The sequence below is a fragment of the Macaca fascicularis genome, chromosome 10 (genome assembly GCF_037993035.2).
Source record: "Macaca fascicularis isolate 582-1 chromosome 10, T2T-MFA8v1.1".
Taxonomy (NCBI): Eukaryota; Metazoa; Chordata; class Mammalia; order Primates; family Cercopithecidae; genus Macaca; species Macaca fascicularis.
In genome coordinates, this window is record NC_088384.1 from 106,901,645 (window position 1) to 106,928,693 (window position 27,049).

At 48.6% G+C, this 27,049-nt stretch overlaps 1 protein-coding gene across 8 annotated transcripts in view; it reads left to right on the forward strand.

Moving 5' to 3' along the window:
* BCAS4 (breast carcinoma amplified sequence 4) overlaps nt 1-27,049 on the forward strand; it is an 86,185-nt gene that overhangs the window by 7,558 nt on the left and 51,578 nt on the right. For all 8 annotated transcript variants that reach the window (XM_015429971.4, XM_005569346.5, XM_005569347.5 and 5 more), the window contains exon 2: nt 17,780-17,851. In XM_015429971.4, coding sequence (XP_015285457.3) covers nt 17,780-17,851 — 72 coding nt within the window. The remainder of the gene's footprint in view (nt 1-17,779; nt 17,852-27,049) is intronic.

A 27,049-nucleotide genomic window follows, 5' to 3' on the forward strand; every position in this document is an offset into this window, starting at 1 on the left:
AAGGACCGGAGGGCAAAGATGTGACAGCAGATGCCCGGCCACAGGGGAAAGATGAGGGACCGGGAGGTACCTGAGGGGAGGGACCTCAGTGACCACAGGGGCGTTGGGGGAGGTAGGGCCACACCAGGGCCTAGGTCCCCAGGGGAGGAGTCTGAATTCTGTTCCAGGGTAATGCATAAAGGACAGGTTCTGATTTGTCAACTTGTGCTAGGCATGATAGCTCATGTCTGTAGTCCCAGCACTTTGGGAGGCTGAGGTAAGAGGATCACTTGAGTGCAGAAGTTTGAGGCTACACTCTAGCCTGGGTGACAGAGCAAGACCCTGTCTCAAACATAATAAATGAAAAGATTCATGGCCATGTGGCTGTGGTGCTAGAATGTATTGGCGGACCGCAGCGGCAGCAGGGAGACCAGAGATGGGTGCTGCGCCATCCAGGTGGACAAGGACCGGCTGGCCACCTCCCTTCATCAGAACCTTCTGGGGCATGAGGAGCCAGGGCCAAGGCATGTGCTGGGAGAGGCAGCTTTTCTCAGATGTGCCTGACTTTCTACCCACAAAACTTGCCTAGAAGCGGAAGGAGCCTTCCTCAGGGCTCTGGCAGCCTCTCATCAAAGGACGTGGTCTTGCTTTGGGTGAGGGTCTGCCTAGAGCCTTGGATGAAGGTTTCCCATCTGGCCGACCCTCAGCGTCACACAGAAGCCTTAAAACAAACACGTTAGGCCAGGCATGTTGGCACACGCCTGTAATCCCAGCACTTTGGGAAGCCGACGCGGGTGGATCAGTTAAGGTTAGGAGTTTGAGATCAGCCTGGCGAACATGGTGAATCCTTATCTCTACTAAAAAAAAAAAAAAAAAATTAGCCAGGCGTGGTGGTGGGCACCTGTAATCCTAGCTATTTGGGAGGTTGAGGCAGGAGAATCATTTGATCCCGGGAAGCAGAATTTGCAGTGAGCCGAGATTGTGCCACTGCACTCCAGCCTGGGCGACAGAGCGACTCTCCATCTCAACAAACAAAACAAAACACATTGACTGGCCGTGGTGGCTCACACCGCCTGTAATCCCAGCACTTTGGGAGGCTGAGGTGGACAATCACTTGAGGCCAGGAGTTTGAAACCAGCCTGGCCAACATGGCAAAACCCAGTCTCTATAAAAAATACAAAAATTAGCCAGGTGTGGGGGTGTGCACCTATAGTCCCAGCTACTCGAGAGGCGGGGGCATGAGAATTGCTCGAACCCAGAATGTGGAGGTTGCAGTGAGCCAAGATCATGCCACTGCACTCCAGCCTGGGTGACAGAGCAAGACTCTGTCTCAAAAACAAAACAAAACAAAACACTTTCCCAAAGATTGGAAACAGCCCAGTGCCCATCAGTGCGGGCCAGTGCCATAGCATTGCTTCTGATGAGTGGAGCAGTAGCGGCTGTGGCAGGAGTCAGCGCTACTTGTGCCCGTGCACAGCAGCGTTCAGCACAGAGTGCTGAGTGAGAGGTGCAAGGGGCATGTGTGTGTGCTGCCGTCTTCTGTAAATAAAAACAGAAGGCAAAAAATATGTATTTTCATGCATCTGTAAACAGGAGATTCAATTAAATCAGTTTCTCGGGTGGGGTAGGGCATGGGCGTGGTTCAGCAGTAATAAAAATTATAGTTCTCAAACTTTACAAACTTTGGCATCCTTTGAGGATGCAAAAATACTTGCTGGGGTCAGATGCAGTATCTCATGCCTCCAATCCCAGCACTTTGGGAGGCTGAAGTGAGAGGATTGCTTAAGCTCAGGAGATCGAGACCACATCTCTACAAAATAAAATAATAAATTAGCCAGGCGTGGTGGCACACGCCTGTAGTCCCAGCTTGTGAGCTGTGATCACGCCACTGTACTTCAGCCTTGGGGACAGAGTGAGACTAGACTCCAAAGAAAAAAGAAAGAAAAATACTGATTGCCTGTCCCATCCTTGAGTATTCTGATTTAATTGATGTGGGTGCAGCCTGGTCACTGGAATTATAAAATCTCTCCCGGAGGATTTTAAGCCTGGAAGTTTCCTGGTCGGATTGGTCTGTTGGAAAATCACTCTGGGGGCTGGTGGAAAATGGATTATAGAGAGGGGTGGATTATAATATTTAGCAGGCATGCAGGCATAGGGATGTGGACTTCTTTTTTTTTTTTTTGAGACAAGAGTTTCGCTCTTGTTGCCCAGGCTGGAGTACAATGGCGCAATCTCAGCTCACTGCAACCTCTGCCTCCCAGGTTCAAGCGATTATCTTGCTTCAGCCTCCCAAATAGCTGGGATTACAGGCACCTGCCACCATGTCCGGCTAATTTTGTATTTTTGGTAGAGATGGGGTTTTACCACATTGGTCAGGCTGGTCTTACACTCCTGCCCTCAGGTGATCTGCCTACCTTGGCCTCCCAAAGTGCTGGGATTACAGGCATGAGTCACTGCGCCCAGCCAGGGGATCTGGACTTCTAAACACCACCTCTACCCCAGATGATTCTGACGGCCAGCTTGGTTGGGACTGCCCACCTGTCCTGGCCTGGACCCTGCTGGGGTCGCAGGCTCGTGTCCATGGATGTGGAATCCACTCCAGTGTCTGCGAGTGCCCCACCTCCAGCGTCAGACCCCTGAGGGCAGGGACCCCAGCTGTCCTGCTTGCTGCTGTGTCCTCGGTGCTTGGTGCCTCTTGGTTAAGGACACATCCCTTACAGGTGTGTGAACCCCCAACACCCTGCCCTGGTCAGACAGGGCAGAGAGGTGGGAGGACGTGGGCTCTGGAGCTCCCTGGGCTGGTGCAGATCTGGGGGCTGTGTCCAGTGCCTCGCTCCCTGCCTTGTCCAGCCTGCCTTCTCATCCCATACTGTGGTCTCCTAGCAGGGTTCTGCCCATTTTAGGTGGTCTGGGAGCATTAGCTACGATCATTTGCTAATTGTACAGACCTTTATTGAGCAGGTACTGGGTGCAGATACTGTGAAAGGTGGCATGAGAGGTGTCTTGGTCCTTGAGGGCTTGCATTTGGGTGACCCACTTGCATGGGTTACACTTGCCTGAGTAACAGTTGTATGCCATGCTTGGAAGTGGGCAATTTCAGCCCTCCAACTGGGCTGAAGAGCAGGGATTTTCACTCACCAGCTCTGCCTTACATAGGCGTGGAAGCCCGGTGTTCACTCGCTGCACCTGCGCATGCTGGGGGCAACCACGACATGGTCTCAACGAGCCACCAGTTGTCTTGAGCTGTTTTAGGATCTGAATTTATTCCTTTGCTGCAGCTGTGGTGGGGAATATGGCTTGTGGTATTTTTTTTTAAAAGTAAATTGGAGCCGGGTGCGGTGGCTCGCGCCTGTCATCCCAGCACTTTTTGAGGCCGAGGCGGGTGGATCACCTCAGGTCAAGAGTTGAAGACCAGCCTGGCCGACATGGCGAAACCCTGTCTCTACTAAAAATACAAAACTTAGCCAAGCGTGGTAGCACGTGCCTGTAATCCCAGCTCCTCAGGACGCTGAGGCAGGAGAATCATTTGAGCCTGGGAGGCGGAGGTTGCAGTGAGCTGAGATCATACCACTGCACTCTAGCCTGGGCAACAGAGTGAGACTCTGTCTCAGAAAAAAATAATAATAAATAAGTAAAAAATAAAGTAAATTGGAGGTTTTTTTTCTATTTTAAAAATCTTTTTAAATATATATTTTTTAGAGACAGGATCTCCCTGTATCAGGAGGCTTAAGCAGTCCTCCCACCTCAGCCTCCCAAAGTGCTGGAATTACAGGTGTCAGCTACCACACTTAGCTGGTTTTGTTTTTTTAAAAAACTTTTGTCTTAAAGATTTAAAAATGTATGTACATGTTACAAATCCGAAAGACCCTGTGGCCATGGAGGGATGAGAGAGCCCTGCCTGCCTCCTCCGGTCCTCAGCCCCGCGCTCCTCCTGCAGAGCCCGGTCATTTCCTGTGTCCCCCTTCTGGGCAGGTAGGACAGGGAAGTCCCTACCTCCTGCCACCTCCCCTCTCTGCATTAAGCTTTTTTTTTTTTTTTTTTTTTTGAAATGGAGTCTCACTCTGTCACCCAGGCTGGAGTGCAGTGGCGTGATCTCGGCTCCCAGGTTCAAGTGATTCTTGTGCCTCAGCCTCCTGAGTAGCTGGGATAACAGGCGTGTGCCACCACACCTGGCTAATTTTTGTATTTTCAGTAGAGGCGGGGTTTCACCATGTTGGCCAGGCTGATCTCGAACTCCTGACCTCAAGTGATCTGTCCACCTGGGCCTCCCAAAGTGCTGGGATTATAGGTGTGAGCCACTGTGCCACTGCACCCGGCCTCATGCTTTTTTCACGCATTTTTCGAGATCTTTTTATATTAACTCACAGGAGTTACCTGATTATTTTCAGCAGTTAGACAGAATTTCATTGTGTCTGAATGACACTTTAGGTAACCATTCCTCTGTTGACAGACATTTAAGTTATGTGGAATTTTTTGCTGTCACAAAGCGTCCTGCAATAAATATCTCTGCACATACATCATTTTGCATTTATGCAAATATGTAGGATAAATACCTAGGAGGTGTATTACTGTGTCTAAGGGCACATGCATTTTAGACAAGATTGAGTGGTTAGGGCAGTATGGCCATAGACTGCACCTGCATTTTAAATGTTGGTTACTGTTGCCAAATTAACCTTCCTGGAAGTCAGGGTCTGCATGACTTTAGAGCAGAGTAGTCAGCCCTTTCTGGACACTCAAACCTCAAGATCAAGGGTCCTTTCGGGACCAGGATGGGAACTCTGTCTTGCTTTGGGGACCTGAGAGGAAAGAGTTCCTGAGTTTCTTCACTGGGCGGTGGGTCATTGTTTAACCCACCAGCTCCTTCCTGGTTTGCAGTTCAAATCTAATGCTACTCAGAGAATCACTTCATTTGCTCCCTGGCTTCCAGGATCTTTCAACGTTCATTTCATCCCTTTCATCTTGTGCATAGAGATGAGGATGCTTTTTCTGCCTGGGCTGAATGGACCTTGCTGTGCTAAGATTCTTCTGTGTGTGTGTGTAAGCAGCATTATTGAGATGTGATTTGCATACATACAATTCACCTGTTTAAAGTGTATAATGTAATGGCTTTTAGGATATTCACAGAGTTGTACAACCATCAACCACAACCAATTTTAGAACATTTTTATGACCCCAAAAAGAAACACTGCACCGTTATCTGTCATTCCCCAACTCCCCACCACGAATATCCTTTCCATTTCTGTAGATTTGCCTGTTCTGGTATTTCATGTGTGTTTGTGTTTTAAAAGCACAGATTGGCCAGAGGCTTGAAGGCCACATTCAGCCCACAGACAGTTTTATTTGGCCGTCATAGTGTTTTTTAACTTATCAGGCTAGTTTTGAACATTTTCAAACAGAGAGAATTTGCATAAACATCTGGATTGCCATTTGTCTTGAACAAAGCAGGGTTGGCACATCCCTACCTGGCACAAGCTGGGGCCCAGTAGCAGCCACCCCATTTAAATAGGGCCTGTGGTCTTCTGTTTGCTACAGTCTCCACCCCTCCCTGTTGTCTCCCTGACCTGGAGGCTGAACATCAGCTGCTCTTTATAATCCCACCTGCACTGCTATTTTTCTTAGAAGTAAAATGTCTCTGTCAAAAGTGGGAAACTGGTCATAGCGGTGGCTCATGCCTGTAATCCCAGCACTTTGGGAGGCCGAGGCGGGCGGACCACCTGAGGTCAGTAGTTCAAGACCAGCCTGGCCAACATGGCAAAACCCCATCTCTTCTAAAAATACAAAACTTAGCCAGGCGTGGTGGTGTGCTCTTGTAGTCCCAGCTACTTAGGAGGCTCTGAGGTAGGAAAATCGCTTGAACCCAGGAGGCAGCGGTTGCAGTGAGTTGAGATTGCGCCACTGCACTCCAGCCTGGGTGACAGAGCGAGACTCCGTCTCAAAAAAAAAAAAAAAAAAAAGTGGGAAACTGAAAATAAACAGTTTGCAGAAAACAGTCTTCAGCACAGCCCACTTCTCTGGCATTTATTACCTGCATGGCTTTGGTGTCATTTGAGTTTGGAGACCCTAGCAGGGTCCTTTGAAAGGGAGGTGGCGTCTCACTGGGAGTGACCCAGAGAAGTGACTTGGTAGACTTCCTTAGCTTCTGTCATGAGACAGAGTCTGTGGATTGTTTTTCTCATAATTTTCAAATGGGGAGTCAGAAGCACAGGGATGGTCAGAGGTGCAGTTGAGACCACATAGCATAAAATGCAAGGCTGGGACTAAGGCGCCGCCCAGGCTGCTGTTCTCAGGCCACACCTCTTCCAGGCAGTACACATCCTCCTCTTCCCTCCTTTCTCTTTCTCCCTTTCATCTTCCTTTCTTTTCTACAATGAATATTCATGAGCACTGTACTGATTACCAATCACTGGGTAGCAAACTACCCTAAACCTTAGCAGTTTCAAGCAACTGCCATTTCATAGGGTTCATGCATGGACTGCGTTCAGCTGGAGGATTGGCCACTCTGGCAGTCCAGCATGGCCTTGCCCATGTGTCTAGCAGTTGGTGCTGGCTATTGGCTGGGGCATCTCAGTTCTCCTCCATGTGGCCTCTCAACCTCTAGGGCCTCACTCACTGGCTTTTGCAGAAGAGTTGCCTGGACTTCTTTTTTTCTTAAATTTTATTATTTTTATTTTTAATTTTTGGGGGTATATAGTAGGTATATATATTCAGGGGGTACATGAGAGGTTTTGATACAGACGTGCAATGTGAAATAAGCACATCATGGAGAATGGGCTATCCATCCCCTCAAGCATTTATCCTTTGAGTTACAAACAGTCCAATTATACTCTTTTTTTTTTTTTTATTTTGAGACTGAGTCTCACTCTGTTGCCCAGGCTGGAGTGCAGTGACATGATCTTGGCTCACTGCAACCTCCACCTTTTGGGTTCAAATGATTCTTGTGCCTCAGCCTCCCAAATACCTGGGATTACAGGCACACACCACCACACGCGGCTAATTTTTGTATTTTTAGTAGAGACGGGGTTTCACCATGTTGGCCAGATTGGTCTTGAACTCCTGACCTCAGGTGATCTGCCTGCCCAAAAAGTGCTGGGATTACAGGCGTGAGCCACCGCACCCAGCCCAGTTATACTCTTTAAGTTATGTTATTTTCTTTTTTTGAGACAGGACCTCACTCTGTCGCCTAGGCTGGAGTGCAGTGACAGAATCTTTGCTCACTGCACCCTCCACTTCCTGGCCTCAAGCGATCCTTCCACCCCAGCCTCCCAGGTAGCTGGGACTACAGGCATGTGTCACCACACCCAGCTAATTTTTGTATTTTTTTTTTTTTTTTTGGTAGAGATTGGGTTTCACCATGTTGCCCAGGCTGGTCTTGAACTCCTGATCTCAAGTGATCTGCCTGCTCAGCCTTCTAAAGTGCTGGGATTACAGGCATGGACCACTATGCCTGGACTTTAAGTTATTTTATTTTTAAATTTCAATAGGTTTTTGGGGAACAGGTGGTGTTTGGTTACATGAATACGTTCTTTAGTGGTTTCTGAGATTTTGGTGCAGCAACCATCACCGAAGTAGAGTACTCGGTAACCAATGTGCAGTCTTTTATCCCTCACCTACCTCCCACCCTTTCTCCTAAGTCCCCAAAGTCCGTTGTATCATTTGTATGCCTTTGCATCCTCACAGCTTAGCTCCCACTTAACGAGTGAGAACATATGATGTTTGCTTTTCCATTTCTGAGTTACTTCACTTGAATAATGGTCTCCATTTCCATCCAGGCTGCTGCAAATGCCATTATTTCGTTTCTTTTTATGATTGAGTTGTATTCCATGATATCTATCTGTATATATGCCACATATTCTTTATCTACTTGTTGACTAATAGGCATTTGGGCTGGTTCCATTGTTTTGCAATTGCTAATTGTGGTGCAATAAACATGCATGTGCAAGTATCTTTTCATATAATGACTTCAAGATACCCAGGGGTGGGATTGCTGGATCAAATGGTAGATCTACTTTTAGTTCTTTAAGGAATCTCCATACTGTTTTCCATAGTGATTGTACTAGTTTACGTCCCCGCTAACAGCGTAGAAGAGTTTACATTCCCACTAACAGTGTAAGTGTTCCTTTTCACCGCATCCATGCCAACATCTATGATTTTTTGATTATGGCCAGTCTTGCAGGAGTAAGGTAGTATCGCATTGTGGTTTTGATTTGCATTTCCTCGATCATTAGTGATGTTGAGCATTTTTTCATATGTTTGCTGGCCACTTGTATATCTTGTTTTGAGAATTGTCCTCAGCCCACTTTTTGATGGGATTGTTTTTTCTTGCTTAGTATTCTGGATGTTAATCCCTTGTCAGATGCATAGATTGTGAAGATTTTCTCCCACTCTGTGGTTTGTCTGTTTACTCTGCTGATTATTTCTTTTGCTGTGCAGAAGCTTTTTAGTTTAATTAAGTCCCATCTATTCATCTTTGTTTTTATTGCATTTGCTTTTGGGGTCTTGGTCATGAAGTCTTTGCCTAAGCCAATGTCTAGAAGGGTTTTTCCAATGTTATCTTCTAGAATTTTTATGGTTTCAGGTCTTAGATTTAAGTGTTTGATCCATCTTGAGTTGATTTTTTGTTTAAGGTGAGAGATGAGGATCCAGTTTCATTCTCCTACATGTGGCTGGCCGATTATCCCAGCACCATTTGTTGAAAAGGGTGTCCTTTCTCCACTTTATGTTTTTGTTTGCTTTGTCAAAGATCAGTTGGCTGTAAGTATTTGGGTTTATTTCTGGGTCTCTGTTCTGTTCCATTGGCCTATATGCCTATTTTTAAAAAATTTTTTCAATTTTTTTTTTATTGTTTGAAATGGAGTTTCACTCTTGTTGCCCAGGCTGGAGTACAATGGCGCGATCTCGGCTCACTGCAACATCCGCCTCCTGGGTTCAAGCGATTCTCCTGCTTCAGCCTCCCCAGTAGCTGGGATTACAGGCGTGCACTACCACAGCTGGCTGATTTTTGTATTTTAGTAGAGACGTGGTTTCACCATGTTGGCCAGGCTAGTCTTGAACTCCTGACCTCAAGCGATCCACCTGCCTCAGCCTCCCAAAGTGCTGGGATTACAGGCGTGAACCACCGCGCCCAGCCTTTATAGTATATTTTGAAATCAGGTAATGTGATGCCTCCAGATTTGTTCTTTTTGTTTAGTTTTGCTTTGGCTGTGCAGGCTCTTTTTTGGTTCCATATGAATTTTAGGATTGTTTTTTTCTAGTTCATGAAGAATGATGGTGGTATTTTGATGGGAATTGCATTGAATTCGTAGATTGCTTTTGGCAGTATGGTCATTTTCACAATATTGATTCTACCCATCCATGAGCATGGGATGTGTTTCCATTTGTTTGTGTTGTCAATGATTTCCTTCATCAGTGTTTTGTAGTTTTCTTTGTAGAAGTCTTTTACCTCCTTGGTTAAATTCCTAAAAATTTAATTTTTGCAGCTGTTGCAAAAGAAGTTGAGTTCTTGATTTGATTCTCAGTTTGGTTGCAGTTGGTGTATAGCAGTCTACTGATTTGTGTACATTGGTTTTTATATCCTGAAACTTTGCTGAATTCATTCACCAGTTGTAGCAGCTTTTTGGAGGAGTCTTTAGGGTTTTCTAGGTGTACGATCATGTCATCAGCAAATGGTAACAGTTTGACTTCCTCTTTACCAGTTTGGATGCCCTTTATTTCTTTCTCTTGTCTGATTGCTCTGGCTAGGACCTCTAACTTATTTTAAAATGTACAGTTAAGTTATTATTGAATCTAGTTGCCCTGTGGTACTGCCTGAACTTCCTTATGTGGCTTCTGGCTTCCCGGAGGGTGAATCAGAAGCTTTGAGGTCTCTTGAGGCCTAGACCTGGGAGTCACAGAGTCTTGCTCCCATCACATCCTATTGGTCTAAGCAAGTCACAGGCCAGCCCAGATTCGGGGGTGGGAAGGATTGGATCCCACCTCTTCACTGGAGGAGCTGCAAGGTCCTTTCGCAAAAGCACATGTGGGATGGGAGGGAGTTGGAGGGCTGCCTTTGAAACACAAGTACTTATTATTTGCCAGACTTTGTTCTAGGCTCTGGGAATTGAAAGACGAGTAAAACAGACAAAAACCTGTGTCCCCCAGAGGTTTCATTCTGGTGGGGAAGATGACAGGAAACAAGTTGAGAAAAATAGATAGTATATTAGATGGTGATAAATGCTAAAGAGAAAAGTAAATTGGGGCAGGAGGACGGGGAGTAGGGGAGCTACAGGGTCAGGGAAAGCCTCACCTGGTAGAAATATTTGAGCAAAAGCTAGAAGGAAGTGAGAGACAACTTTCACCAGTAAAGGGAACAGCAGGTGCAAAGGCCCTGCGGTGAGGCTGTGGCTAGTGTTGTGGGTGGGGATAAGCAACAGGCAGTGAGATCAGGGGGAGGCGGAGGCTCCAGATGGGGTACAGCTGGGGAGGCTCCCATGAGGTGTTTTCTGAGTGGGTGGAAGATGACGGAGGACTCTTAAAAAAATTGAAGCCAGGCATGGTGGTGCCCATCTGTAGTCCCAGCTACTCATGAAGCTGAGGCGGGAGGATCCCTGGGGCCCAGGAGTTGGAGGCTGCAGTGAGCTATGGTCCTACCACTGCACTCTAGCCTGGATGACAGAATGAGACAGGTCTCTAAGAAAAAAACAGTTGGTGTATAATTCATGTATAAATGTATGATTTTAAAGTATATAGTTTGTTGGCTTTTAGTATATTTACTGTGTTGTGCAGACATCACCATGACCTAATTCCAGAACATTTCTATGACCCAAAAAAGAAACCCCATCACCATTAGCAGTTATTCCCTCTTCTCCTCTCCCTCTGCATGGAGTGGCAACCACGAATCTACTTCTGTCTCTGTGGATTTGCCTATCTCTGGACATTTCCTCCCTCCCTCCCTTCCTTCTTTTCTTTCTAGATGGAGTCTTGCTCTCTTGCCCAGGCTGGAGTGCAGTGGCACGATCTTGGCTACCTGCAACCTCCACCTCCAGGGTTCAAGCGATTCTTGTGTCTCAGCCTCCCAAGTAGTTGGGACTACAGGCTCGTGCCACCACGCCTGGCTAATTTTTGTAGTTTTCGTAGAGACAGGGTTTTGCCATATTGGCCAGGCTGGTCTCGAACTCCTGATCTCAAGTGATCTGCCTGCCTTGGCCTTCCAAAGTGCTGGGATTACAGGCGTGAGCCACTGTGTCAAGCCTGGACATTTCTTATAAGTGGAATCATGTCATGTGTGACCTTTTGTGCCTGGCTTCTCTCACTTAGCATCATGTTTGCAAGGATCATCCATGTTGTAGTGCATGCTGGTGCTCCATTACTTTTTATGGACAAATGATACTCTATTTTATGGATACACCACATTTTGTTTGTTCATTCATCACTTTATGGACATTGGATTGTTTACACTTTTTTTTTTTTTTTAAATTGAGATAGAGTCTTGCCCTGTCTCCCAGGCTAGAGCAGGGTGGCGCAATCTTAGCTCACTGCAAACTCCGCCTCCCGGGTTCCCCAAGCAATTCTGTGCCTCAGCCTCCCAAGTAGCTGGGACTACAGGCTTGTGCCACTACACCCGGCTTATTTTTGTAGTTTTAGTAGAGACGGGGTTTCGCCATGTTGGCCAGGCTGATCTCGAACTCCTGACCTCAAGTGACCTGCCTGCCTTGGCCTCCCAAAGTGTTGAGATTACAGGCGTGAGCCACCACACCTAGCCTTTTCTACTTTTTGACTGTCATGAATATGGTACAAGTTTTTGTGAGAGCATGTTTTCATTTCTTTTTTATTTTTATTTTTTATTTTTTTTTGAGATAGGGTCTTGCTTTGTCGTCCAGGCTGGAGTGCAGTGGTGCCATCATGGCTCACAGCAGCCTTGATCTTCTGGGCTCAAGTGCTTCTCCCACCCCAGCCTCCTAAGTAGCTGGGAATACAGGCACATGCTACCGTGTCCGGCTAATTTTTGTATTTTTTTTTTTTTGTAGAGACGGTGTCTCACTATGTTGCCCAGGATGGTCTTGAACTCCTGCACTTAAGTGGTCTGCCTGCCTCGGCCTCCCAAAGTTCTGGGACAAAGTGGTGGGCGTATTGCTTGATCATAAGGTGACTCTGTGTTCCTTCTGAGGAGATGCTGGACTGGTTTTCAGAGCAGCTGCACAATTGTACCCTTCCCACCAGCAGTGCGTGAGGTTTCCAATTCCTCCACATCCTTGCCAGCCTTCATCATTTTCCATTTTTGTGATTGCAGCCATCCCTGTGAGTGCAAAGTGGTACAGTGGAGGATTTGGGGCAGGGAGGGCTTTTTTTGTTTGTTTGTTTGTTTGTTTGTTTTGTTTGTTTGTTTTTTGAGACGGAGTCTCGCTCTGTCACCCAGGCTGGAGTGCAGTGGCGTGATCTCGGCTCACTGCAAGCTCCACCTCCCGGGTTCACGCCATTCTCCTGCCTCAGCCTCCCAAGTAACTGGGACTACAGGCGCCCGCCACCACACCCGGCTAATTTTTTTTGTATTTTTTAGTAGAGACGGGGTTTCACCATGTTAGCCAGGATGGTCTCGATCTCCTGACCTCATGATCCGCCTGCCTCGGCCTCCCAAAGTGCTGGGATTACAGGCGTGAGCCACTGCGCCCAGCCAGGGCTTTTGTTTTAACAGGACTGCACAGAGTAGATTGAAGGGCAGTGAGAACAGGAAGCTGGGACCAGTGAGCAGGCTACTGCACCAGTCCTAGCAAGAGACAATGGTGCCGTGTGCCATGGTGCTTGGTTGTATGGGAGAGAGAGTGAAGTAGTTGGATTTGGGTAGAGACATTTTGAAGGTAGAACTGAGAGGATTTGCTGGCAGATTGGTTGGGGTGGGAGGTGGGAGAGAAGAGTTGAGAGTGCTCTGAAGTATTTGGCCTGAGCAAGGGGACGATGGAGTTTCCATTTGTTGAGTTAGAGAAGATAATGGGTGGGGACCTTTTTGGTTTTTTTTTTTTTTTTTTATGTGCCAGCCCCTTGGAGAGCAGGGCCAGCCCCTCGGTGAGCAGGGCCAGCCCCTCTTCAATGTCTGGGCATTCCCAGCTGGGAAGTTTGCACTGCCACTTTGTGAGAAGGGGGGATGTGGGAAAAGACAGTGAAAACCATGATTTGCAGGTGTTTGTTTAAAAAAAAAACAACACTCACCATCTCCACTGGTCCTTCCTTGAATGTCACTTAAAGTGAGCCTCTCGCCTCCTTCCCCTCTGAGTGGAGCAGTTTAGGCCCGGGGGCTGCAAAGAACAGCGAGGGCATTCATCGGCTCACAGGCTGGTTAAAAAGGCACGTGGGCTGCAGCCTGCGGGACTCTCATTTCTGAGGCCACTTAGGGGATAATCTTGAGAGAAAATTGCCCCATGGACGATTTGTGGGCATGGTGGGCTGGCTTATCCTGAGCGCCTTCCTGTTGGTTGGGAATGTTTCTTCCTGTTGGTTGGTCGGGCTTGTTTCTCCCTTTGCTGACCAGACAGTCGGCAAATGCTCACTTTGCTCCCTCCTGCTTTTGGGAACCTCCCTAGGTACTAGGGAGTGAGGTGGAGGACTGACCATAGCTGACAAGCAGCAATGAAGGGGACACATTTCTAACCTCCCCCAACAGCATCTTGTTTTTGTTTTGAGATGATCTCGCTCTGTCACCCAGGAGTGCAGTGACGCATCACAGCTCACTGTAGCCTCAACCTCCTAGGCCCAAGTGACCCTCCCACCTCTGCCTCTCAAGTAGCCGAGACCACACAGGTGTGCACCACCATGCCCAGCTAGTTTTCTTTTTATTTTTAGAGAGACAAACTTTCCCCCTGTTGCCTAAGCTGGACTGGAACTCCTGGGCTCAAGCAATCCTCTGGCCTCAGCCTCCCAGTGTTGAGATTACAGCCGTGAGCCACTGTACCCAGCCCCAAAGAACATCTTATTACACATTCTAGCTCTGGAGTTAGAGTGCTCAGGGTCAAATTCTGGCTTCAATATTTATTAGCTGTGTGAGCTTGAGCAAGGGACTTAACCTCTCTGATCCTCTGTTTCTCAATCCATAAAAAGAGGGAAATAGTAGCACCTACTGCATAGGGTTCTTGTGAGAAGTAAATGAAGTAATTCAAATACAGTGTCTAGTCCTTGTTTTTATTCTATGGTAAAAGAGATGGGGTGGGTGCAGTGGCTCATGCCTATAATCTCAGCACTTTGGGAGGCTGAGGCAGGAGGATTGCATGAGGCCAGGAGCTTGAGACCAGCCTGGGCAACATAGTGAGACCCCTGTCTCTACAAAAATTAAAATACAAAAAAGAGAGAAATCGAGCTATGGAAAGCAACCCCTTATCATGCACCTATTGTGTGTCAGCACTCTGTTAACCACATCTATGATGTCAGGTTAACCTCCTGAGCATTCTGCCAAACGGGCATGATGGTTCCTGTCACAGGGGATCCAGCAGCAGTGAAATGCAGAGGTTAAGCCATTGGGTTCCAGCTGCATGACTGGCAGAGGGTAAGGTGAACCCAGCAGTGCCGTGACCACGCCATGCCCTTCCTGAGCGGGCCAGGATGGGTTGCGATGCGCTTCCTACAAGCACAGCGCTGCAGACACATCTTGGGAAGGAGGCATCCCACCCAGCTGGGGCGTGGGCTTCCGTGGCCTCCCATGCAGGTTGTGTGTTCTTAAGCGCGTCTGGACCCAGGTCTGTGTTAAGAGCACCTGCACCCCCAGGATCTCTCCATCACCCGCTGTGCCCCACTCCTCTCTTTCCCCTGGATCAGAAAGAACCACCAACCTTCTCCTCCCACCACAGTGACCTCTTGGCTCCATCCTTTCTCCCTTAGTGCGATAATGACATTTTCTCATTGTAATTGAATTTGGGGGTTGGGTGAGGGAATGATCTTTCTTTTTCCGAGTCTTCTCTCCCCTCTCCCGCACTGAGGCACAGAAATAGTCCCAGCTGTGAGATGAAGGTTGCAGAGTTTAAAATTGCAACTTGGTACTATTTATACTCCAGCCTGAAAGATGTTTTTTTGCGCAGTCGTTTATTTTGTTGTGGTGGAGATGGCTCATGCTGGAAGCAGCAGGAACTGGTGCTATATAAACAGTTCTCTGGGGACAAGTGGGTGGTGAGGGAGCCTTCAGGTGCAGGAGGCAGGGACGAGGCCTGCCCAGAAACCCTGAACACGCCTCCCTGGAGCAGGACGGTGTGGCCTGGTAGGGAAAGCAGATCATGTGCTGGGTGAACTTTCTTCCTGCATGCTGGCCATTACAAAAATAACAACAGAAACTGGTATTTTAGAAGTCGTAAAAGTAGTAGATACTTGGGGGGAAAAAAACCCTAATTTTTTTTTTTTTTTAAGACAGGTCTTGCTCTGTCACCCAGGCTGGAGTACAGTGGCACGATCTCGGCTCACTGCAACCTCCTCCTTCCGGGTTCAAGTAGTCCTCTTGCCTCAGCCTCCTGAGTAGCTGGGACTACAGATGCATGCCATCGCTTCCGGTTAAGTTTTGTATTTTTAGTAGAGACGGGGTTTCGCCATGTTGGTCAGGCTGGTCTCAAACTCCTACCCTCGGATGATTGGCCTGCCTTGGCCTCCCAAAGTGTTGGGATTACGGGCGTGAGCCACTACACCTGGCCAAACCCCTAATTATTTCCCTAATTTTTACACAAGCGCATGAAGCAGTTGTACACTGGCAGACCCTTTGCACGTTTGTGATTGGCTTCATTTATGGAGCATTAAAGGGTTTTCTTTTAATGTGTTCCCATGTTTAAACATTGGGGCATTTCCTATCAAATTAGGATTTCTGGCTTCTCTTAGAAAATGGAAGATCTGGTAGCTCTGGGCCTGCGTTTCCTGATGGCGGCTAGTGGCCAGCAGCTGGAGGACTGGATGAGCACCTCTGAGATCACCACAAGCCCGATGGCCTGCTTCACTCGTGTATTTTAATGTCCGGCCTGATGACTGGGTGTTTTTTCTTCTTCTCTTTTTTTTAAAGACAAGTTCTCGGCCGGGCGCGGTGGCTCAAGCCTGTAATCCCAGCACTTTGGGAGGCCGAGACGGGCGGATCACGAGGTCAGGAGATCGAGACCATCCTGGCTAACACAGTGAAACCCCGTCTCTACTAAAAAATACAAAAAACTAGCCGGGCGAGGTGGCGGGCGCCTGTAGTCCCAGCTACTCGGGAGGCTGAGGCAGGAGAATGGCGTAAACCCGGGAGGCGGAGCTTGCAGTGAGCCGAGATCCGGCCACTGCGCTCCAGCCTGGGCGACAGAGCAAGACTCTGTCTCAAAAAAAAAAAAAAAAAAAAAAGACAAGTTCTCACTCTGTCGCCCAGCCTGGAGTGCAGTGGTACGATCACTGCTCACTGCAGCCTCAGCCTCCTGGGTAGCTGGGACTACAGACATGCCTGGCTAATTTTTTTATTTTTATTTTTTTGAGATGGAATCTCGTTGTGTTGCCCAGGCTGGAGTGCAGTGGCTCACTGCAGCCTCCACCTCCCAGGTTCAAGAGATTGTCCTGCCTTAGCCTCCTGAGTAGCTGGGACTACAGGGGTGCACCACACTTGGCTAATTTTCATATTTTTAGTAGAGACGGGGTTTTACCATGTTGGCTAGGATGGTCTCGATCTCCTGACCTCGTGATCCATCCGCCTCAGCCTCCCAAAGTGCTGGGATTACAGGTGTGAGCCACTGCACCCGGCCAATTTTTTTTTTTTTTTTTTAAAGGGACGGAACCTCACTATGTTGCCCAGACTGGTCTCGAATTCCTGGACTTCAGTGATCTTCCTGCCTTGGCCTCCCAAAATGTTGGGACTACAGGCATGAGCCACTGCTCCTGGCCACGGACCCTTTACCTAACATAAAAAATTCAAGTTTCCCTTGTCAGAGTCCCTTTCCCAACTCCTCCTGCCCAGGGCTAAGTAAGCCCTATTAATAGGGTTTCCAAAGAAACTATGGGACACCCAGTTGAATGTGAATTTCAGATAAACAACAAAAAATTGTTTTAGTATAAGCACATCTCTTAACTATTAGCAGTTTGGCACATATCATTCCAGGCCTTTCTCTGTGGAGACAGGTACTTTTTTTTTTTTTGAGATGGAGTCTCGCTCTGTTGCCCAGGCTGGAGTGCAGTGGTGGGATCTCGGCTCACTGCAGCCTCTGCCTCCCAGGTTCAAGTGATTCTCCAGCCTCAGCCTGTGACTATGGGCACATACCACCATGCCTGGCTAATTTTTGTATTTTTAGTAGAGATGGCGTTTCACCATGTTGGTCAGGCTGGTCTCAAAATCCTGACCTCAGGTGATCTGCCTGCCTCAGACATTATTTGGTATGGTTTGTATCTGGCACTGTCTGCAGCTTGCTTTTCCGCTCTGGGGTATCGCCGGGGCCACTGTGTTTATTAGAGCAGGCTGTGAGGCTGCGGACTCCATCTGGATTAGGATTCTTGCCCCGCACTGTTTGTTAACCTTGTGATCTTGAGTAGGCTACCCCATCTCTCTGAGCCTCATCTGTACAATGTGGAGGGTAAGGGTAGCTTATTTCCTGTATTTGTTGATCTTGTCTCTTTTGAAAGCTGTGTAGAATGGAGAGGCCGTGGTGGCTTTAACCAGTCCTCTGTGACGGGTGCCAGGACTGCTGCCCGTTTATTGCTCTTTCAAAGGAGGCAGTGGAAGGGGGTCGAGCAGGAACTGGGCACATAATCCTAAGACTTAGTTTGCTTTAAAAAAAAAAAAAAAAAAATGAAGGGTGTTTGTCTCCCTGGAAACCACTTGCTAATCTCCAGGATGTCGTCTCTTTTTCAGGCGAAGGAGGTGGAGGAGACCATCGAGGGCATGCTCCTCAGGCTGGAAGAGTTTTGCAGCCTGGCTGACCTGGTGAGTGGCTTCCTGGGAGGCATGAATTTAGGCCCAGGCCAGACTTCGGGCCCTTCCTGGAGTTTTGGAGTTTTCTGGGGAAGCCATTTTGGTGGTGAGTTAGCAACCAGAAGGAATGGGGCAGCAGCCAGCGCTGAGAGGAAAACCACGTGCAAACACTCCCTTCTCTCTCTCTCTCTCTCTCTCAACCCCAAGTGCTTCCTGAGGCGGCCATCTTGATCTCGTCCTTCCCCCGAGATGGTTTTTATTCCGCAGAGGAGCCAGAAGTGGACCACAAGGTGGCACTCTCGGGCACCGATGCAGGGAGCCGTTCAGCGGGGACACTAGACTATATTTAACTTTCCTCAGCTCTGCACCGTCCCCTGTGCAAACATGGAGACAGCCAGGAAATGGCTTCAGGCCTGTGAGGCCTAGGAGGAGCCTCTTGCCCGGGCCACAGCCCGCGGTGGAGTTGGGCATTGAGTTCCTTCCTGAATCTTTCTGTTCTCTCTGCTTTTACCTCCTACTCTGCCTGGTTGGCCCAAATCTAGCCTGATTGAGGCGGAAGATGGAAGACAATGGCCCAGAAGACAAGGCCTCCCAAGCCAGAGTCTCTAGAAATTGCCTCTAGAGGCTGGGCGCAGTGGCTCACACCTTTAATCCCAGCACTTTGGGAGGCCGAGGCGGGCAGATCACCTGAGGTCAGGAGTTCAAGACCAGCCTGACCAACATGGTGAAACCCTGGCTCTACCAAAAATACAAAAATTAGCTGGTGTGGTTGCAGGCACCTGTCATCTCAGCTACTCAGGAGGCTGAGGCAGGAGAATCGCTTGAACCCAAAAGAAGGAGGTTGCAGTGAGCTGAGATTGCACCACTGCACTCCAGCCTGGGTGATAGATCAAGATTGTGTCTCAAAAAAAAAAAAAAAAAAGAGAAAAGAAAAGAAAAATTGTTTCTAGATCCCAGTGTTCCCAGGATTGCTGCCAGCCAGGTGAGGAGCCCCCAGGAGCATTGATAGAATTTTCTAGAAGCTCCCAAGCTTGTTAGAGGCAAATCAGTAACCTGGGCTTGAGGTGTCTGCCTGGAGGCCCAAAGTGCTCCATGTTGTGACCAGGCCCTGTGTCTCCCCGGAATGGAGGAAGCCTGCCCACCTGGACCCAGTGGTATGCGTTTGTGTCCCTGAGAAGCACTGTGTCTGGACCCTGAGAGTGTTTGTGAGAACCCAAGGGAGTAACAGTAACAGCAGCCCCAGGTGTTCATTGAACACCTTCCTTTGTGCCCGGCACAAAGCCACCCTAGACAGCAGGCACTGAGTCATCCCTATATATTCAGCAGACCTCAGCCCAACTTCTAGGGTCACAGCGGAAATCCCAAGAGGAACTATGTGGTTTCTTCTCTTGAGTCAAGTTTTATGTTCAGATGTGGGTCCAGGTGGGAGCCAAGTAACAAGACAGGCTTTTAATAGCCTGGATTGTCCTTTCTTTACCACCATGCATTGGGCTCGCTCTCTCTCTCTCTCTCTCTTTCTGTCTGTCTTTCCCTCCTTCCCTCCCTCCCTCCTTTCCTTTCTTCCTTCCTTCCTTTCGAGACAGAGTCTCGCTCTGTCCCCCAGGGTGGAGTGCAATGATGCGATCTCAGCTCACTGCAACCTCTGCCTCCCGGGTTCAAGTGATTCTCCTGCCTCAGCCTCCCGAGTAGCTGGGATTACAAACATGCGCCACCATGCCCGGCTAATTTTTGTATTTTTTAGTAGAGATGGGGTTTTACCATGTTGATCAGGCTGGTCTCGAACTCCTAGCCTCAAGCGATCCTCCCGCCTCAGCCTCCCAAAGTGCTGGGATTGATTATAGGCATGAGCCACCACGCCTGGCTGTATTGGGCACTTTCCCAGGAATGGGCTCCGTGATAAGCTTGACTAGGCAGAGACAGTTCAGTCCATCTCCATCCCCACCAAGCCCCAGTGTATGTGGGGAGGCTGATTTGGGTACCAGTTGGTGCCATCCTATGCTACAGGGCTGTCGTGAAGGTAAGGTCAAGGTGTGAAGGGATTCCAGAGCCAGGGTGTTAAGTCCTGCCTAGGAAATTGGGAAGGCTTTGTAGAACAGGTGGTAATGAATCTGGGACTGGAAGGAGAAACAAAGAATTCAACAGATTGGGAAGGAGGGCATTCAGGCAGAGGGACCAGCCTGTGCAAAGGTGGGGAGGCCAGGCATGTGGTGTGGCTGGGCACCGGGTGGAGGATCGTGGCTGCGGGCAGGGAAGGCAGGTTGGGAGGATGGTGTGGATGGATGCTCCAGGGATACCTTTGTTCTCAAATCCCACCCCGTCATCCATGTGGGCATTCTGTGCAAGGAGACCCAGCATCAGCCTAAAGAGGGCTGGGGGCAGGAGTCCGTGTGGACAGGTGGAGAGAGACCCCTGTGGCCCAGCCCTGAAAAACCATCGCAGCTTCCTGTGGTGGGAAGTGTGTGTCTGTGTTGCCAGGAGACTCAAGATTGCAGGCAGCATCGGGCAGGTCCTCCTCACTCGAAGCCTGGAGATGCTTCATGGAAAGATTTAATCCTGCGGCCACACACAGATGACCCACAGCTCCAATCCTGCCTGCAGATAATTTGATGTTTCTGGGGCGGGGGGGAAAAAGGCATTAGCTTGTGACATTTTTAGAATTTCATGTGAAAAATCTGGAGTTCTGGCTTCTCTCAGAAAAGCAAAGATCTGGCCCTCCTGGGGTACTCATTCCTACCTAGCAAGCGTCGGCCACCATGTCACGTGGCAAGCAAGTGACCGCCTGCTGTGGGCAGCGAATGTGCTTTCCAGCTTGCTGCAGTGCCGGCTGCTCCCGGGGAGCCTTCCTGACTCCACAGCCGCCACGTGCTTGTGTATTTTTGATAGATGATGTTTCTGTGTTCTTTTGACCCTACTGAAAGTGGGAAAATAAAGCCAGACCAAGAGGATCCCGTGTTCCAAGAAATGGAAGAGAATATGCATCCGTTTGGAAGCAGTGTCTTCCCATGTGTCTGTGTTGACAGGATGTGCCCAGCCAGTTCTGCAAATATGTGACGCTTTTGGGACCCCTGGGGGTGTTTGAGCTTACAGCCCCTGCATGGGCACTCCGTGCCGATGCCGTTTATATTCTAGAAATCCTCTTGGCCCCTAGAGGTTCACGCTTGGCTTACCTGGTATGTTTGCTGTGTGCTGTGGGACCACCTGACTGCAGAGAGAGGTGTCCAGTGATCAGCCCTAGCTTGGGGCCTCTTTTTCTCTTTAAGAGCTGCTTTGAAATCCAAGCTAGGGATGAGTAGGGTCCTCTAGGGGCGAGTAGGGTCCTCTAGGGGCAGGTGATGTCACACCATGGACCACTGTCCCCCCAGGTCCCTGCCTCGGTCTTCAGAAACACTGTTTGATCAATTTACACGTCCGAGAGAAGGCAGGCCCTGGGCTGCACGGTTTAGAGAGAAGCCACTTCCTTTCTGATAAAATTGGGCTGTTAGAAATCAAAGTCCAGCTTCCTGTCTGCTCTATTAGTTCTTCCACTAGCCTGTCCTGATCACTCCCTGTCGCTGAAATTCACCCCTTTGTTCTGGGACCTCTTTTGACATTTGATATAATGCCAATTGTTGGCACTTCACGTTCTGATTCCTCCCACTGTGGGGCCATGGACACGTCACATTACCTCTCTGAACCTTTATTTTTTCCTCCATAAAATGAAGATAATGGTTCTGATTGTCTATTGCTGTGTCAAACTACCCGAAAATTTCGTGATGTAGAACAACCACCCATTCTGTGGGTTGGAGCAGGGCACAGAGGACTCAGCTCATTTGAGTGGAAGCTGGCTCCTTCATCACTTGTCTGATACCTGGGCTGGGCTGGCTGGGGCTGGTTGGTGTAACTTGCCTCGTGCACGCTCTCCATGTGGCTGGCGTGGGCTTCCTCGTAGCATGGCTGTTTGACCTCCCCAGAGCAAGCAGTCCAGTGGGCAGGAGGGAAGCTGCCACATGTCTTGAGGCCTGAGTGTAAAAAGTGACACAGTGTCACTTTTGTTGTAGTTTATTGGTCAAAGCAGTTACACAGCCCAGCCAGAATCAGGGGAGAGAACCTGGATTCTACCCCTTCATGGAAGGAATTAAGGAGTTTGTGGCCATCCTTAATCCACTACAAATAGTTTCCATCTCCAAAGAGTTACTGTAAGGGATAGATGAGGCAGAGATGTGTGCTTTACACCCACTAGAATGGCTAGATCTTAAAAACCACCAAAATACCAAGTGTTGGCAAGGATGTAGAGCAACGAAGCTCTGATACATTGCTGGTAGAAATGCAAAAAAAACCCACAGCCACTTTGGAAAACAGCCTGGCAGTTTCTTACAGGTTTTTTTGTTTTGTTTTGTTTTTTTGGAGACACAGTCTCACTCTGTTACCCAGGCTGTAGTGCAGTGGCGCTATCTCAGCTCATTGCAACCTCCGCCTCCTGGTTCAAGCGATTCTTGTGCCTGAGTAGCTGGAATTACAGGTGCCCACCACCACGCCTGGCTAATTTTTGTATTTTTAGTAGAGATGGGGTTTCACCATGTTGGCCAGGCTGATCTCGAACTCCTGACCTCAAGTGATCCGCCCACCTCAGCCTCCCAAAGTGCTGGGATTACAGGCGTGAGCCACTGCACCCAGCCTCTTACAAAGATGAACATGTGCTTAACCTACATCCCAGCAATTCTAGCCCTTGTCATTACCAATAAGGAATGAAAACAAGTGCCCAAACCACACAAAGATTCACACACAAATGTTCATAGAAGCCTTATTCGCCGGGCGTGGTAGCTCACGCCTGTAATCCCAGCACTTTGGGAGACTGAGGCAGGTGGATCTCCTGAGGTCAGGAGTTCAAGACTAGCCTGGCCAACATGGCGAAACCCCGTCTCTACTAAAAATATAAAAATTAATCGGGTGCAGTGGCATGCACCTGTAGTCCCAGCTACTCGGGAAGCTGAGGCAGGAGAATCACTTGAACCTGGGAGGCGGAAGTTGCAATGAGCTAAGATCGTGCCACTGCACTCCAGCCTAGGTGACAGAGTGAGACTCCATCCCCCCCCCAAAAAAAGAAGCCTTATTCATGATACTCCAAACTGTAAACAACCCAAATGTCCATCTGCAGTAGAATGAGTAAAGCAACTGTTGTTTATGCATATATTGGAATACTACACGGCAATGAAAAAGAATTGACTGCTGTACACAGCAACAGAGGTGATCTCACACATGTGATATGGAGCAAAAGAAGTCATGGCCAGGCATGATGGCTCACACCTGTCATTCCAGCTCTCTGGGAGGACAGACTGGAAGGGCTGCTTGAGCTCAGGAGTTTGAGACCAGCCTGGGCAACGTAGGGAAACCCCATCTTTATTTTTAAATAATAATAATAAATTTAAAAAGAAAAGCGTAACACAAGAATACATTCTGTGTGATTCCACTAGTCTGAAGTTCAGCAATAGGCAGAACTAATCTATGGGTGGTCTAAGTCCGGTAGTGGTTGGTCTGGGGAGGGTAGTCATGGCCTGCAGGAGGCCTTACGGGGTGAGGAAATATTCTGTATTTTAGTCTGGGTGGTGGTTACACAGATGTAAACATATGTGTGGATTCCTCAAGCTGTTCCACTTATAAGCTGTGCCCTTTCCTTTGTGTCGCTTACACCCAGTTAAAGATCATTGCTGAGCACAGTACCTGCTATTTATTAAATGACTAATGAATGGTAGCTACTAATGCCATCATTGTTATTACCAAAGCAGCAGAGGGGCATGACGCTGAGGAAGTTATCTGGAGTGAGGCTGGATTTGTAAAGCCTTTCAGCTCAGTGCCCTGTGGGGTTTGGGTAGCTTGTCCGGTCCCTCTGAAACTCCAGTGGCCTTGGGCCCACCTTCTGCCAAGGAGCAGACTCTTACTTCGCTCACATAAATGGAGAACGTTTCCTGTTGGCCTTGGCCCAGCAGTTGCATTTGGCGTGGGTGCGCGTTCTCGGGTCCAGTGCGTTTGGCTCTCCTTCCTAGGGGCCCTGAATCATTCTGGACAGATGACTTTGCTCTGTGATGACCTCAGCACCTGCTGCCCAGACTTCTGGGCTCTGGAGACCAGCTCTGGAGAGGTGGGAGGAGAGTTGGGGGAAGGGTCTGGGACCCCCAGGCTAGCATACCTGGTTGGGTGTTTGTCCTGGCAGAGGCTCCAGAGCATGGAGCTGCTTCACTGAAATCTCTTTGCTCTTCTCAGAGCGTGCCCCAAGGTGCGCAAATGTAAACACCTGTAATGTGATGAGAAGTGAGTTGGAGGTGAAAAATATGCCACTTTTCTTTTGACTCTTCCATAAGAAGAAAGCGCTCCTCTGGGTAGCCATGGATTCCATGTTGGGGAGACTGTAGGGAGTGAAGGGGACTGGGGTTAACAAAAGTGGCAGCTGTCACTCAGCTCCAGCTGATTGTTGCCATGTGGAACATGGGCTCAGTGTGGCCAGGTCTTCTGATTCTTCACAAGAAGCCAGAGATCTGGGTTTCTAAGGGAAATATCCTGACTTTGACATCTTGGCATCTGGTTTGGTTTTACTTTTTTTAGGCATGATTGGGCTGACACTGCCTTGGCCCGATGGAATGACATCTGTAGACCTCTGGTATTAGGAAGGGTGGCCTCAGGCCCATCTGGATTGGAATCCTCCCTCTCCCACTTTCTGGCTTTGTGACCTTGGGCCAGCTCATTTAGTTTCTCTGAGCCTCAGTTTTATCTCCCATAAAATAAGGTTGAAGAAGAAATATTTCTTGCCTCCCGGGGCCTGTTCCCAGCACACAGTCAGAGGTCATGGAGTGTGCTCTGTTGGTATCATGCCCCTCTAGACTGGACCTATGTTAACCCTACAGTTCTGTTTTTTCCTTTAATAAATGTTTAATTTTTTGGCCGGGCGCGGTGGCTCAAGCCTGTAATCCCAGCACTTTGGGAGGCCGAGACGGGCGGATCACGAGGTCAGGAGATCGAGACCATCCTGGCTAACATGGTGAAACCCCGTCTCTACTAAAATATACAAAAAACTAGCCGGGTGAGGTGGCGGGCGCCTGTAGTCCCAGCTACTCGGGAGGCTGAGGCAGGAGAATGGCGTGAACCCGGGAGGCGGAGCTTGCAGTGAGCTGAGATCCGGCCACTGCACTCCAGCCTGGGCGGCAGAGCAAGACTCCGTCTCAAAAAAAAAAAAAATAAATAAATAAAAATAAATAAATGTTTAATTTTTTAAATAGAGATGGTGCCTCACTATGTTGCCCAGACTGGTCTTGAACTCCTGGCCTCAAGGGATCCTCTCACCTCAGCGTCCCAAAGAATTGGGATTACAGGTGTGAGCCCCTGCACCTGGCCCTAAAGTTTCTTTTATGGTTCCCAGCCCAGGGTGGAACCAAGAGTAAGGGTTGGGGTCTTTCAGCCCCTGGGATTGCCCTCCCTGGCCCCTCATTCTGAGTAACTACCTCTGGGTAAACCTCTGGGCAGGTATAAACAGTTCCCTGTTGCCTTCGGTTTCAGCCATTGGAGAAGCTGCATCAGAGAAGGGATTTCTCTAAAAATAAAATAAGAGGCCGGGCGCCGTGGCTCACGCCTGTAATTCCAGCACTTTGGGAAGCCAAGGTGGGTGGATCACTTGAGGTCAGGAGTTCAAGACCAGTCTGGCCAACATGGTGAAACCCTGTCTCTACTAAAAATATAAAAATTAGCCAGGCGTGGTGGCAGGTGCCTGTAATCCCAGCTACTCGGGAGGCTGAGGCAGGAGAATCACTTGAATCTGGATGCAGAGGTTGCAGTGAGCAGAGATGGCGCCACTGCACTCCAGCCTGGGCGTCTCAAAAAAAAAAGAAAGAAAAAGAAAAAAATAAACAAATAAAAATAAGGAAAAAAAAAAAAACTGTTCCCAGTTCTTTCGGATTTAGGGGGCGAGGGTGGTCCCTGAATCTTTTGTCTGCCACTTTGTCTCCTGTAGGTTGCCAGTCCCAGCCCATACCCCCAAGCTCATTCTCACCCCTCCCCCAGTTTGTTTCTTTAGAAATTAACAGAAAGATACGATTCAGGTTTGCTCCCCCCTGTTCTGACCTTGCCCTGGAATTAATTATCTGCTCTTTGCTACATCAGGGTGATTTTCTCCAAGTTTCGCCTTGTTGAGGAATGAGCTTCTCTCTAGAAATCCGGCCTTGGGGAAGAAAGGGAGGAGACTAAGGACTTTTCCCTGTCACTGGTAACAATTGCTGGAGCCAGGCAGAGCGTGGAGCTGGGGTGAGACAATGGGGAGGGGTGATGACTGTGGAAACCCCAGCACTCAGGCCCATCTGGAGGGAGCAGCCTCGGCCTTTGCTGCCTGGGGAGACTCAGGCCCATCATTGCCAAAGCTGCTGACTTAAGAGAAGCTGTAGATTCAGAGCTAATTACTTGATTTTTTAAAACTACATTTATGTATTTTTTATTTTTGAATAGTTTATATTTACAGAAAAGTTGCAAAGATTGTTCAGTGAGTTGCCATATTAACCCTAAATTTTTTAAAATGCATTTTTAATTTTTTAACGGAGATGGTGGCTCGCTATGTTGTCCAGGCTGGTCTTGCGTTCCTGACCCCCACTGTTAACATCTCACATCACCATGGTACATTTGTCAGTACTAAGGGGCCAGGCACAATGGCTGACGCCTGCAAACCCAACACTTTGGATTGAGGCAGGAGGATAGCTTGAGGCCAGGTGTTCAAGACCAGCCTGGACAACACAGTGAAACCCTGTCTCTACAAAAGATAAAAAATTAGCTGGGCATGGTGGTGGACAGCTGTAGTCCCAGCTATTCAAGAGACTGAGGCTGGAGAATTGTTTGAGCCCAGGAGGTCGAGGCTGCAACAAGCCATGATTGCACCACTGCACTCCAGCCTGAGTGACAAAGCAAGACCCTATAAAACAAACAAACAAAAAGAAACACCCCCCCCCCAAAAAAAAAAACAAATGAAGAAACCAGCATTGGTATATTGCTATGCACTGAACTCCACAGTTTGTTTTGATGTCACCAGTTTCCCATGAGTGTCCTCTTTCTGTTCCAGGATCCAGTCTAAGGTGCCACATGGCACGAGATTGTCACATCTCCTTAGTCTTTGCCGGCCTGTGACAGTTTCAGTCTTACCTCGCTTTTCATCACTTGTGCAGTTTCGAGGCATATGCTGGTCAGGTGTTTCACAGAAGGTCT